Source organism: Drosophila serrata, unplaced genomic scaffold (genome assembly GCF_035046125.1).
Source record: "Drosophila serrata isolate PLE 108 unplaced genomic scaffold, ASM3504612v1 contig_240, whole genome shotgun sequence".
Taxonomy (NCBI): Eukaryota; Metazoa; Arthropoda; class Insecta; order Diptera; family Drosophilidae; genus Drosophila; species Drosophila serrata.
The window spans coordinates 6059044-6071917 of record NW_028257138.1 but is presented as its reverse complement, the minus strand read 5'-3'; the positions used below and the strand labels follow the sequence as shown (position 1 = coordinate 6071917).

At 42.3% G+C, this 12874-nt stretch overlaps 5 protein-coding genes and 1 pseudogene across 6 annotated transcripts; 1 reads left to right on the top strand and 5 right to left on the bottom strand.

Moving 5' to 3' along the window:
- Positions 1 to 421: 421 nt before the first annotated feature.
- FIG4 (polyphosphoinositide phosphatase FIG4) lies at positions 422 to 3434 on the bottom strand. Its single transcript, XM_020951587.2, has 3 exons — positions 3139 to 3434; positions 1456 to 3079; positions 422 to 1399 (listed from the first exon to the last, which is right to left on the bottom strand). Exons 1-3 carry the CDS (start codon positions 3217 to 3219, stop codon positions 525 to 527), a joined length of 2580 nt encoding a protein of 859 aa, XP_020807246.2. The 5' UTR covers positions 3220 to 3434; the 3' UTR covers positions 422 to 524.
- On the bottom strand, positions 3369 to 4545 carry Paris (Parkin Interacting Substrate). Its single transcript, XM_086830889.1, has one exon. It carries the CDS (start codon positions 4543 to 4545, stop codon positions 3463 to 3465), a length of 1083 nt encoding a protein of 360 aa, XP_086687015.1. The 3' UTR covers positions 3369 to 3462.
- Positions 4546 to 4804: 259 nt separating this feature from the next.
- Positions 4805 to 6018, bottom strand: LOC110183280 (uncharacterized; annotated as a pseudogene). The gene is made up of 2 exons (XR_015271272.1): positions 5978 to 6018; positions 4805 to 5911 (listed from the first exon to the last, which is right to left on the bottom strand). The product of XR_015271272.1 is annotated as an uncharacterized LOC110183280 (transcript).
- Positions 6019 to 6471: 453 nt separating this feature from the next.
- Positions 6472 to 7970, bottom strand: LOC110183385 (alpha-N-acetylgalactosaminidase). Its single transcript, XM_020951651.2, has 5 exons — positions 7819 to 7970; positions 7582 to 7756; positions 7087 to 7518; positions 6670 to 7032; positions 6472 to 6607 (listed from the first exon to the last, which is right to left on the bottom strand). The coding sequence occupies exons 1-5, from the start codon at positions 7968 to 7970 to the stop codon at positions 6488 to 6490; spliced, it is 1242 nt and encodes a 413-aa protein (XP_020807310.1). The 3' UTR covers positions 6472 to 6487.
- A 1171-nt stretch (positions 7971 to 9141) lies between these two features.
- Positions 9142 to 10456, bottom strand: LOC110183380 (uncharacterized). Its single transcript, XM_020951643.2, has 2 exons — positions 9596 to 10456; positions 9142 to 9525 (listed from the first exon to the last, which is right to left on the bottom strand). Exons 1-2 carry the CDS (start codon positions 9966 to 9968, stop codon positions 9353 to 9355), a joined length of 546 nt encoding a protein of 181 aa, XP_020807302.1. The 5' UTR covers positions 9969 to 10456; the 3' UTR covers positions 9142 to 9352.
- On the top strand, positions 10232 to 12843 carry ath (ATP-dependent RNA helicase DHX33). The gene is made up of 5 exons (XM_020951586.2): positions 10232 to 10335; positions 10452 to 11331; positions 11420 to 11495; positions 11561 to 12343; positions 12422 to 12843. Exons 2-5 carry the CDS (start codon positions 10481 to 10483, stop codon positions 12803 to 12805), a joined length of 2094 nt encoding a protein of 697 aa, XP_020807245.2. The 5' UTR covers positions 10232 to 10335; positions 10452 to 10480; the 3' UTR covers positions 12806 to 12843.
- Positions 12844 to 12874: the final 31 nt, after the last annotated feature.

Here is a 12874-nt window from a genome sequence, read left to right as displayed (position 1 = left end):
GTTGCTTGCAGTTCTACAAGCTTCTGACTAAAATTATAATACCATTCTTTGAGTCAATATTTATCTATATTTTATATGACAATTTTGTCAACAAATCAAATTTTAAAAATCGCATAATTAAGCCAAAAATGCATTAATTTCAATTCGGAAACCTTTCCTATGCTAGTTTTTGTTAGGGCAATAAAACTGCATACCTAATTTAAAAATGAAATTTTTTGTCGATTTTTAACAATTTTAACGATGATGCGAAAATCGGAAAAATGTTCAAAATTTTTTTTTTCAACTGGACAAAGTTAGATCGATCAGCTGTTGATGCTGATCAAGAATATATATGATTTATGGGGTCGGAAATGATTCCTACACAGTTTTACAAGCTTCTTACTATGTTTTTATGTCGATAACGCAGGGAATTATCAAGAAGTTATCATAAGATAATTAAATTTGTATTTCAAAATAAATAATAAATAATAAATAGTACATTTTATACCAAGAACAATCCACTTCTTTCATTTCTTAAACCCAACCTACAGCGCTTGAACATATTGATATAGCACGTCGAACTCCTCCAGCTTGGGCACGGCATTAAAGGTACTCCGAGTGCGACAATACTCTGCATAAACAAGCTGACTCTCCCGCGACACAATTGGCGGCTGAACGCTTAGGTAGGAATCCGTGCCATAGTCACTAAGCGGTCGTAGAGTAATGCCCCGCATGATCTTGGCCAGCTCCTGGTCACGCTGGGCCACGGCTGTCTGGGCGGGACGGGCTCCTCCACTGGACAGCTTTCCCATTTGCACGTACTTCTTATAGACAGACATGCTATGTTTGGAGGGCGGTCTAATAGTGCATCCATAGATCTCCTCCATGGTAGGCAGGGTGGAGGCCAGTGTTAAGGCCGCCGGCTCAGTCGATTCCGTCTGATTGGTTCCGTCCTTCTCGGCAAAACTGGCACTCAGCTCCTCGTCACTTGAGCTGTCGTCGCCCTCACTGGAGCTGGACGAGTTGCTGTTCATGGAACCCGTGGAACTCTGGCCGGTCATTGAGGGATTCTGACGGGCTTTCCGTGACGTCTGAATCTGCCGCTGGAAAGGACTGTAGTTCGTGCGAAATGTGGGCATGTAGCGCATGGCCAGCTGGCTAATCTCGAAGGCAATGTGATCGCTGAGGTCGGTCCACTTGAAGGACTGATGATAGTTGGAGTACGCATCAATCATCTCCAGACCGCTGCTGTGGACGCGAAACAGCTCCCTCACCAGCTTGTTGGAGTCGGCACAGGAGTGGGGTAAGCACTCGCGCACTTTGTGACGCACCCAGTCGGTGAGTGGCTTGCTATTCGTTCTTGGCACGAAGGCGTTGTGCATGTCGTAGTCCGTTTGCAGCTCCCAGATGGGTGGGCCCACTGTGGATATAGGAAAATGGGACGTCGAAGAGGACTGACAGGAGAGGTATACTCACACTTTGTCAGGCTGGGCTTGTATATCCCCAGAAAGATGTTAATGCTGTGCTGCTTCTCGGTATCGCTGAACGTGTTGCTGTAGTAGCGACTAAGGGTCTGCATCACGTCACTGCCCTGGGAGCCCCAGGGAGCCGTCTTGCGGTACGTCTTGATCCGGTGCACAAGCTGGGATCCGCCGTACTGCAGGGCCAGAGTGTCGCCGTGCTCTTCGTAAAGATTTTCCAGCATTGTAACGCAATCCGAGTCGAACTCCAGCTTGGCGGACTTTACGAATCCGAGACGCTCCAGCTGATGGCCCAAGGCGCACTTTCCGATTGCGAACTGGGCCGAGTTAGTGCGATCCAAGCAGTCTACACAGTTTGTACGCACGATGCCTGTTTGGAGGCCTAGGTCGGTGGCAGGCGCCTTGAAAAACATTCCCGTCTGCTGGATAATGCTCTCGGCGTGAATGGCCAGCTGCTCCATGACATTGCCGCCGCTTAGGCGACTCTGGCGCGCCATATCAAAGTGAATGTGCTTCATGCGGTGCGGCGGCGGCAGGAACTGGTTCAGGTATCGAATGCTGTACTCCAGCTCCTTGGAGATGATCGACTCGTGCTTGCGTTTCTCTCGCTTCTTGACCAGATTAAGCATTATAAGCGGCGCTCCGTAGTGGAAGAGCAAGCGCTCGAAGTGCAGGGACGGCGTCTGCGCGTAGGGATCGCATATGTCCAGCTGGATCTGCGGCTTTGGCACCATCTTGCTGATGTCCTGCGACCAGTGCGATGGAATGGAACCGCGCATCTGGGTAAACGCGCACATCCTCTGCCCGTCGCTGACGATCTGCTCCGTCTCCACCTCATTCGCCACATCGCCTTGAAAATTAGCGCCGCGCTTTAGGAACCGAGTGCCGGCGAAGCGTGAACTCCGCCTGGCTATCAGGCAGACATTAACATGTCGTCCGAAGATGCTAATGCACGACTGGCTGACGAAGCCGTGGGTTACTTCTAGCAACCAGTCCTTCAGCATGATGCCCTCCATCGGCTGCAACAGATAGGCATTCCACACGAACCGCTTGCGGGAATCACTGCGAAATGCATAGTCCACCCGCTCGTGCGTTTGCTCCACGTTGTTGGTCAACGAGTTCCAGTCGGGCAGCGGCTCGTCCCTATCTAGGTCCACCTTTGCACCAACGAAACGAGGCGCCGACTCGTTGTACTGCAGCGTCCGCGTCAGGTCGTACGAGTACGAGAAGTAAAAGTTGCTGCGCAAATCGATGTTCTGGAACATACGCTTGTAACGAACTTCGTTGGGATGCGGCGGCCGTTGGGAGGTCACTTCGTTTACGCGCACCATCACCGTATCCTTGATGGTGTAAACCAGATGGCGGCCAATGTGGGCACAGCACTTTCGCTTGGTCACCAGCAGCAGGTAGTAGCCCTCCAAGAAGCGCACGAACCCGAGCACGCCATAGGCGGACGTCACCTTTGGTGAGCCGGTGAGGGAGGCCACAAAGCGCCTGATCTCCTGGCTGTTAAACTCGTTGGCATTCTCCTCGATGCTTAGGCGGTTGTGCGCCAGTCGGTCGATAGTGAGCAGACGGAATCTCGTCTCCCGGTTGTTGCTGCCCACCAAATAGAGACGCTGACGAAAAAAGAGCAAATGCTTAGTCACAGAACCGAAGCTGGATAGTTATTACCCACCGTACGCGTCTCATACAGAACAACCTTCTGGATGCAGCTAATCAGAGGATTAAAAACTATATTTTTAGTATACTTTTCCATTAATTATGTTGTTTTTTTACGTATTTTTAAACACAATTTCAATATTTTTTCCTACGCTTCCCATAAACATTGATCAGCTGATGGGGATTAGAATGTTAGTGATGACAGCGTGACGCTGATTAACATTCATCATTGCATTAAACACCCTGTTTATTCGACACTTGTGATGTTATTTTATTTATTAACAAGTTTGTAAGATATACAAATATATACCCTAATAATATGTTCATTAATCAATATTTCTCAATCATGAGTGGGAATGTGCCTTACCAGCGATCTTCTTTGCTTAAAGGCACTAGAACAGCGGGGACACTTGAATGATCTCTTCGAGCTGTGCGTCAGCATGTGATTCCGGAGGGTGTTGCTCAGACTGAAGGACTTGGGGCACTTGGAGCACTTGAATGGCCTTTCACCGGTGTGCGTTCGAATGTGCTCCTGGAGATGATGCTTTTGTTGAAACGATTTCGAGCACTGGGAACACTTAAATGGTCTTTCGCCAGTGTGTGAACGGAGGTGATTCTCCAAATGACATTTCCTTGAATAACTATTCGAACACTGGGAACACTTGTATGGCTTAACACCTGAGTGAGTGCGGACATGTCGCTGCAAATCAGACGACTTAACGAAGGTCTTGCTGCATTGGGAACATTTGAACGGACGCTCTCCCGTGTGCGTCCTGATGTGTGACTGCAGAGTGGCGTCTTGTGCGAAGCCCTTCGAGCAGTGGGTGCATTTGTAGGGTCGCTTGCCTGTGTGTGTGTTCATGTGGACCTGCAGCTGAATTTTAGCACGGAAAACCCTTGGGCAGTGAGTGCAGGAGTATGGTTCTGGTCCGCCCACCAAGTGCATCCGCATGTGCTTCAACCAAGGAAGTCTCCGCTTATAGATCTTCCGGCAGTCTTTACATTCAAAGGAAGCCTCTTCATCAAGATTTTCTGCTTGATTATCGTCATTATTGTTTTCACTGTCGCTATTGTTATCGCCATCAACCTGCTTTACGTTTTTCCATTCGTCCTCACTGTCCGAAAAATCCCAGTCCTCTTTTTCGAGCAAGGCACACAAGGCTTCCTCAATGCCTTCATCCCGCACTTGGCAAAAGAACTGGTGGCTTTTTTCGCATGTCTGCCATATATTAAACGCATTTTGCGCATCCTTTAGGCAGGCCGGGCAAATGGTTTCCGGGTAGGGATCGCCGCGTCGAACTTCAAAGCCGGTGCATTGCGCTATCATGTCGGCAATGGAAATTCGAGTCCGACGTCTGGCATCGAATATGTTAACCAAGTTTCTGGTGCAGCTTCCCAGGCAAACGCGACAGATCCCCTCCATGGCTCTGTCAATTGAAATTTTTAAAATACATAATATTCATGAAAATATGGCAATTACCTGGATCGCTCATCTATAAACTAATAAAACTTTTTTCTAGTTGTTTTATGTATATAGTACACCGAATACCCTGTGTCGATGTAATCACTGTTAAATGAAACCTATCGGACTGCCAGTTTGTTTAAGTTACATTTTTGAAACTGGAAAGTCGAGTCGTAATTGTATAACGATCCTCTCCCGCAAATAAAAATGCAATTTTGACTTTTCTGTATGGTTCGACCACTTAATTAAATAATAACATTATCAATATTTTATTTATATTTAAGTGAGTTTTACGCAGAACCAGAATGACAACCTGTATGAGTTAACAAATGTCTGCGAAGACTCCTCTTTATGGAAAATGTCGTCCAGCAGTAAGTGCATTCGAATGACTTCGTCTGGCTGTGCGTTTTCATGTGATCTCTTAGCGTTGCAGTCTGTCTAAAGGACTTGGAGCAATTGGAGCATTTGTAGGGTCGCTCGCCGGTGTGCGTACGGCTGTGAACTTGGAGTGTGGTATTCAGCGCAAACGTTTTGGAGCAATGTAGGCAGGAAAACGGTCTTTCACCCGTGTGGATCTTCATGTGATCCTGCAGATGGGCCTTTCTCGTAAATGTCTTTGAGCAATCAGAGCACTTGTGCGGCCGAACACCTTCGTGGGTTCGTATATGCCGCCGAAGATCCGATGACTTGGAAAAGGACTTGGAGCACTGGTCGCATTTGTACGGCTTCTCGCCGGTGTGCGTCCGAATGTGTGACTGCAGAGTGGCACCTTGTGCGAAGCCCATCGAGCAGTGGCTGCACCTGTAGGGACGCTCACCAGTGTGGGTGTTCATATGTTCCATGCTGCTGGAGTTTAGTTCCAAATGACAGGTAGAGATCGCAGGGGAAGTTTTTATAATGCGATCTCCTGTGTCTCAGCCATTCCACTCTTAGCTTGAAGGTCTTGCTGCACTTGCTACACTGAAAAGGCGAATCCTTGCCGTTGGTCTTTGCATGATGCGTTTTCGAGTTCTTTGATTCATTTTCAGACAATTCCCAATCCTCTTCCTCGAGCAAGGCACACAGGGCTTTCTCAAAAACCTCATCGCGAACCTAAAAGAAGAACTGGTGGCTCCTCTCACTGGTTTGTCGTATCTCAAAAGCATTTTGTGCATCCTTCAGGCAGGTCGGGCAAATGGTTTCCGGAAAGGAATCGCCGGGATTAACTTTGAAGCCTGTGCACTGCGCGATCATGCTCGCTATATCCAGATTTTGGCTTCCATTGAAAATGTCAATGAGGTCTTTGGAACTTTTCAAGCACACCCGGCAGATTTTATTGTCCGTGGTCCTTAAGTAATAATATACATACATATATATGTTACTTTGTTTTCAACATTTAAAATAATTAAAATACCTTGACTTTGTAATAATTCCATTCCAGGTTGGGTTATACATGTGCGGTTATAACATTACACAAGGTGCTGTTAAGCGCCTAGGGATCTTACAGTGACCTATGTAAAAGCATATGATCTTTTGCTGGACACTTGCTCCTTGGGCCATTTTATGTGCAAAATTAATACCCTTACTAGCTAAAGAAAAGAACAAGAATTTGGCAAGTATTCATATACTTTCTGCTGTTTCGTTAATTTCCTTTGATCAAAATCGTTTAATAAATAATAATAATAATAGTTACGAGTCCCAATAAAAATACGTAACCTATTCATTAAAACTATAAAATTATTGTTTGTTTTTATTGTCTATTAAGCTTTTAAATTAGCAAAATGAATACTCGATGAGCTTTTCTGATTAAAAGAATTATATATCCTATTATTGCAAGAAGTCAGTATGTGGTTGATTAAATTTTATTGACAATTATTAGTATCAATTAATGTTAATTTAAGGCAATCTTGTTTAACAAATTATATTACAATTCGACTGGAAACTGTACTTCTCCTTTCAACATGACCACTCCAGAAGGATTCACTTTTACTTTGATTTTGGTATTGGGATACAAAACTCCGTAATCGACATTCTCGTAAAGGTCCTGAAAGATTTTGAAATAAGTGAATTACTTACTCTAAACCATTATTCACCACCGATACCTACCTCAACTCTGTATCCAGAGAAATTGATTAACCCGAGCTCTTTTAAGGTTACGGATATATCTGAAGGTGTTCCGTCGGTTCTTCGATTCACAAAGGCGATTGCGTAGGAGTAAAAGTTTTGGTATAGCGGTCCGATAGGTCTCGACCAAATCTCAATTCCCTTGTGCTTATAAATCCGTCTTCCCTGTATACCAAGCGGATCCTGATCCACGGCAATTATTTTTCTATTTTGGAGGATATGCTTAAATTGCGGACGAATCGTTCGCAAATCCACAGACATCAAAAGTGGAGCAGCCAAGATGGACCAAATGGCGAATTGGGTTTTTGCTTGTTCATAGCTTAAACCGAAGTTTCCAATAATTAACTGAAATATAATAATGTTTCATGAATAGAAGAATATTAGATAAACTAAGCTTACCATATCTGGATCGTTCCAATGGCCAGGACCAGCATTAGGAGCTATCAAGTCCTGATTATTGCCATAATAATCGATAATATTTTCGACAGACGCCCACGAGTCCTGTATATCATCGTAATTTCTCCACAAGTTGCAATGGGATTGTATTGCCGAATAATTAGGCTGGATTCCAGCATATATTTGATAAACTGGCCAGCTGCAGGAGTATACCATTTGTTTTCCGGTCGCATTTAGGAGTCTTCCAAAGTTCGTATACCCCCTGTCCATATTGTAGGGCAGCGCATAGCAACCATCTAACTTTACGTAGTCCACATTCCAGTCAGCAAACAAATCGGCGTCCTTTTCCTCATAACCAATAATGCCAGGATATCCTGCGCACGTATAATTCCCATAGTCCTCGTAAATGCCGAATTTCAGTCCTCTAGAATGAATCTTTAAATAGATATAAATATATTTTGATTAGTGTTTCGAAATTAATTGGTCTTAGATACTCACATAGTCTGATAAAGCTTTCATTCCATTGGGAAAACGTTTCCGATCTGCCACCAATTTGCCATCATGGGCTCGATGTTTTTCCAGCCAGCAGTCATCAATATTAATATATTCGTACCCCACTGATGCGTATCCATCAGCGACTACTATATCAGTCATGGTTTGAAATAGTTGTTCGCTTAAATAAAAACCAGACAAATAAATTAAGTATTAAATACATATTAAATTGTATACATTTACCTTATACAATTATCTGGATCATTGACACAATCGGTATTGCATCGAAATCTTTCCCAGGAAAGCCATCCCATCGGTGGGGTTCTTGCAAGGCCATTGTCTAGGCAGTTGCACAAAGAGCTACTTACTAAAATAATCCATGCAATAGATAACATTGTACTCTAAAAATATAAAAATAAAGTTAACATTATACATATGTAAAAAATCTGCAAATACTCTTATTTCAAATATTGTATTTTAATTATAATTTCATTGGTTTTGATGAATGATTACCAACATTAAGTAATTATAATATTAATCAAAAAATAAAACTCGTATAATACTTATTATTTTCTGATTTTTATTTTAAAACTCAAAATTATTACTGTCCGTTACAGTATGTATATTAATATAATATTTATTAATATCATCAGTTTTTAAAGATTGCAAAACGAAAACTTATCCGATTCACGAGATATCACACGAGATGGAACGGTGGGATTGTGGAAGACTGGCTTTAACAAAGTGGCAAGAAATGGCAACGCTGTTAAAGCCAGGCTCTCGGCTTCGTCGAACAATGGCCAAAGAAGGGAAGAGAGACAAAGAGAATAAGGTCTGGGTCTGTAGAAGAGAAGAGTTGAAACTCTAATTGATTTGAATATCGAAATTGTTCTCACATCATGAAATCCGCCACTCATGTTTATAAAAAGAAAGTACTCAAACGTACATTAACTCGCTACATTTTGTTAATAATAATATCAAAATATGATACACTGCCGTATACATATATGAGACTTTATGTTTATTAAAATAAAACAGCTAAACTGATCTATCAAAAAGAGTTAATATATAAATTTTACTACAATGTTTACGCACTCTTGGCCAAATTAAATTGCTTGCCAATTTTATCCCGTACATACACTTAAAAGAAAAAAATAAACTAGTTTGTGAACAGAAATGTATAGTACATACCAATGATTTCTATTTGTATATTTGCAGCGCAATTAAGTAATTGAGTTTTCCGCATTTAAGGCGGTTTCTCCAAGCCAAATAAGTTTATTTGGCCTTAAGTAGTAAAAATTGCTGAATTGGTAAATCAAAATTCCTTTTAAGGTTTTATTCAGGGCTTTAAAGGGCCATACGTATTAAAAGTTATAAAATGATACAATGCCATTTCGAACGCGCCCAGCTGGAAGCTACTTACGAATTAATTATGTTGCTTTGTTTACTCAAAAACTTGGGCTAATATGTTTTGTATATATCCACAGATTAATAAGATGATAAGAAACCTGTTTCAAGTGAGAGAATAACGTAGCATAATTGCTGTGGTTAAAAATAACAATAAAGTACATAGCAGCCGCTTTCATTTATTTGTTACCATTATTAAACAAAATTTTACTTGTGTGCTTTTTTCTTAATTTTGTTTTCCTCCACTTTTTAATATTATAAAGCCTTAGGAATATAATATCTATATATGTTATTTCATTACTTTAATTAAAATTGTCAAATGCTAAATAGTGGACTTAAATTAAATACAATATCTGTTACATTCAATCGTTTAATTAACTTCAAGGTGCTTTATAATATTTTTGTCTCGAATAAATTGGCACTTGTGCTCGTATTCCAATAACGACTCTTCTAGCTTTTCAAACTCCGAGAGCACACTCTTGTTGTTTTTCCTGATTTGTCTCATAAGCTTCTCCATAATGGTCGTGTCTTCTTCGGCAATACCTGAAGGAAAAATAAGTTAATCATGTGTTTATTTAATATATAAATGATAAATCTGAAATGATACACTTACGTTCTTGCTGATGTATGGCCGGAGTTCCGGTCGAGATGGTGGAAAGATTAGAACGACCAATTTTCTCACCGCTTTCCACAAACTGAGCTATAACATTTCTGAACTTTTCGGGTATGAGAAACAGCCGGTCGACATTTCCCTTCTTGTAGCACAGGTAAGCGCTTTTCATTTGAAACCATTTCCTTCTTATTTGTGTGGGCGACTTGTTTGGAAATCCATGTTTTTTCATTTGATTGGCAATTTGAATAAATGTGTATTGCGTTGTGCTCGTAGACAGAGCGCCCTGGCAGTTATTGACCTCCTTTATCAAATTGAGCATGCACTCAATTTCGGCGGACACCCAAAAGTTTCGTTTAAGTTTTTCGGACTTCATTATTTAAGATAAATATAATAAAATGTTTACAAATTCGTATTATCAAAATGTGTGACCGCACTTGGAAACCCATAAATTCCCTGGAATAGCTTGAAATGGAGTTGAAACAAATTTATAGAAACAACTGTGGGTTAATATTAAATTGCAGAAATAATAAGAATATTAAAATTGTTTATAATTACAAAAGGTTAAACTTAATAAACTGTAAATAGCAAAAATATTTTTTTAACATTTGCCTAAAAAATGTATTTACTGGTCACACTAATTTTGATAATCGATAGACGCACGCCTGTTGCTTTCCCCCCTGTGTCAAATTTTATAAAATAATTTCAGGGTTAATTTGTTTTAAAAAGAAGTAGATTAAAAGGTAAAGTACTTGCATTGCCGAATATTATCACGTTGCCACACTTGCGCATATTAATTATCGGCATTCAGAGTGTCCTTTGTCGATTCTAATCATTGTTTACATATTTCCAAATCCAGAAACGTGCTGGCCGATAAGACTGTAAATAATGGAGTCCAAATATATGGCCACAAATGGGGGCGGCAGCGCTACCTCGGTTAAATTCTCCATAAAGCGCAAGCATGAGGCTATGGCAATCAGTCCTATTATGGATAAGAAGATGCACCTGACGACGACTTTGCCACAACAGAATAGGCAGACGACTGCTCCTGTTCTGCTGACCAGCAAGCGAGTCACCATCGAGCAGCACCAAAAGTCGCTGCCCGTCTTCAATTGCCGCCAGAGAATTCTCAAAGAGTTGGAGCTCAACGACACGGTGTTGATCATGAGTGAGACGGGCTCGGGCAAGACCACACAGATTCCACAGTTTCTGTTGCATGCGGGCTACGCCAAGAGCGGCATGATTGGGATCACGCAGCCACGACGAGTGGCGGCTATTACCGTAGCTAGGCGCGTTGCCCAGGAGCTGGCTGGCGGCATAGGCGACACTGTGGGCTACACAGTTCGTTTTGAGGATGTCACCTCGAAGCGTACCAAAATCCGTTTCCTCACAGACGGCGTCCTGTTGCGGGAATCGATAAAGGATCGACTACTGCTCAAATACTCTGTTATAATTTTGGATGAGGCTCACGAACGCACCGTGAACGCCGACTTGTTGTTTGGCATTGTGAAGGAGGCTCAAAAAGAGAGGCGGAGACAGAAATTGGGCATCCTAAAGGTCGTAGTCACATCCGCCACCATGGATATCGATCATTTCGGAAAGTATTTCAACTGCCGCGGAATGTATCTGGAGGGCAGAACGTATCCCGTTCGTGTGATGCATGCGAAGGAGAAGCAGGACGATTATGTCCACTCTGTGCTGGTAACGCTCTTTCACATCCACCGCACCACGCCAAGAAAGTAGGTAGACTTGATAAAAGTTTTTTAAGTTACTTTGTTTTAATTTACCCGAAAGTCACACACTAAATGCTAGCATTTAATGTTACAGCCATGACGTTTTAATCTTCCTAACAGGGCAAGAGGAAATTGAAGCACTAGCCCATCAAATACGTCAACTTGCCAAGGTAATTGTTCTTCTTAAATTGGCACAACATATACAAGACTATTAACAACGTCTTCTCACTTTTAGATCGACCTCAATGGAACTTCGGATCTCCGCGTTTACACATTGTATGCCCAATTGTCGCAGGCCAAGCAATTGGAGTGCTTTGCACCGACTCCGGCCAACGTCCGGAAGGTGATATTGGCTACAAATATAGCTGAAACCTCAATTACCATACCGGGCATACGGTGTGTCATTGATTGCGGCTTTGTGAAGGAGAAATCGTTCAACTCCGCCGACGGTCTGGATGTCCTTAAGTCCGTACGCATATCCCAAGCTCAAGCCTGGCAGAGAACCGGTCGGGCAGGTCGTGATTCGGCCGGAACTTGCTATCGAGCGTATACAAAAGAGGAAATGGAATCGTTTCCAGAGGCCACCCAGCCAGAAATACTTCGTACAAACCCCACGGCCATGGTGCTTCAACTTCTAGCCCTGGATATAGACTGCAATAATTTTGATTTTCTGGACGCTCCGTCGGAAGAGGGCCTGCGAAGCGCGTACAAAAGCCTGGACGCTCTGGGGGCCATCAAGATTGGTTCTGTGTCCTATATAACGCCATTGGGCCGTCAAATGGTGCAGTATCCTTTGGATCCAAAATACTCCAAGCTTTTGCTAACGGCACCAACGTTCGGCTGCATGGAAGAAGTCCTGAGTCTAGTCTCCGTCCTCTCCAGCGATCATGTCTTTATCTCGAACAGCGATAAGAACGAAATGGCGGCCCTGGCTCATGCAAAGTTTCAGTCTAAACACGGAGACCACCTAACGCTCCTCAATGTATTTAATGCATTTTTAAAAACTGAAAAACCAAAGGTATGTATATGGTGGCATTAAAATGTAGTAATTAGTTGAATTTAGTGGTATTAATATTAATATATCTTTTAATTGCAGGTGTGGTGTCACGACAACTATTTAAATCTACGTAGCTTAACTTACGCTCGAAATGTGCGCCGTCAATTGACGGAAATAAGCACGGGATTGGATTTGGCTTTAAACAGCTCTGATGATATCGAAATGTTGAAAAAATGTATTCTAAATGGGTTTTTTGAAAATATTGCTGTCCTACAAAGGGATGGATTTTATGTAACCGTTTCCGGCAACATCCGAGCCAAAATTCACCCATCGAGTGTCCTTCACGGCAAGTACAAGCCGAACTATATCATATTTACGGAAATTGTGCAGACAGAACAAACATTTCTGCGTCAGGTCTCGGAAATATCCATTGAATGGATTCAGGAGATTGTGCCGTTCGTTAAAAATATACCCACAAGATGAAAAATAAAGTACAAACGTTTTTAAGAAACTCAATCAAATGGAATATGGATGTTTTCTTTGGTATTCGAG

Coding starts and splice junctions, on each gene's coding strand:
- FIG4 (XM_020951587.2), bottom strand. CDS start 3,219: ATGGAAAAGTATACTAAAAATATAGTTTTTAATCCTCTGATTAGCTGC. Junction 3,080..3,138: donor TTCTGTATGAGACGCGTACG/GTGGGTAATAAC, acceptor TTTTTTCGTCAG/CGTCTCTATTTGGTGGGCAG. Junction 1,400..1,455: donor CAAGCCCAGCCTGACAAAGT/GTGAGTATACCT, acceptor CTATATCCACAG/TGGGCCCACCCATCTGGGAG.
- Paris (XM_086830889.1), bottom strand. CDS start 4,545: ATGGAGGGGATCTGTCGCGTTTGCCTGGGAAGCTGCACCAGAAACTTG.
- LOC110183380 (XM_020951643.2), bottom strand. CDS start 9,968: ATGAAGTCCGAAAAACTTAAACGAAACTTTTGGGTGTCCGCCGAAATT. Junction 9,526..9,595: donor GGCCATACATCAGCAAGAAC/GTAAGTGTATCA, acceptor TTTTTCCTTCAG/GTATTGCCGAAGAAGACACG.
- ath (XM_020951586.2), top strand. CDS start 10,481: ATGGAGTCCAAATATATGGCCACAAATGGGGGCGGCAGCGCTACCTCG. Junction 11,332..11,419: donor CACCGCACCACGCCAAGAAA/GTAGGTAGACTT, acceptor TTAATGTTACAG/CCATGACGTTTTAATCTTCC. Junction 11,496..11,560: donor AAATACGTCAACTTGCCAAG/GTAATTGTTCTT, acceptor TCTCACTTTTAG/ATCGACCTCAATGGAACTTC.
- LOC110183385 (XM_020951651.2), bottom strand. CDS start 7,970: ATGTTATCTATTGCATGGATTATTTTAGTAAGTAGCTCTTTGTGCAAC. Junction 7,519..7,581: donor TGAAAGCTTTATCAGACTAT/GTGAGTATCTAA, acceptor ATCTATTTAAAG/ATTCATTCTAGAGGACTGAA. Junction 7,033..7,086: donor ATTGGAACGATCCAGATATG/GTAAGCTTAGTT, acceptor ATTATATTTCAG/TTAATTATTGGAAACTTCGG.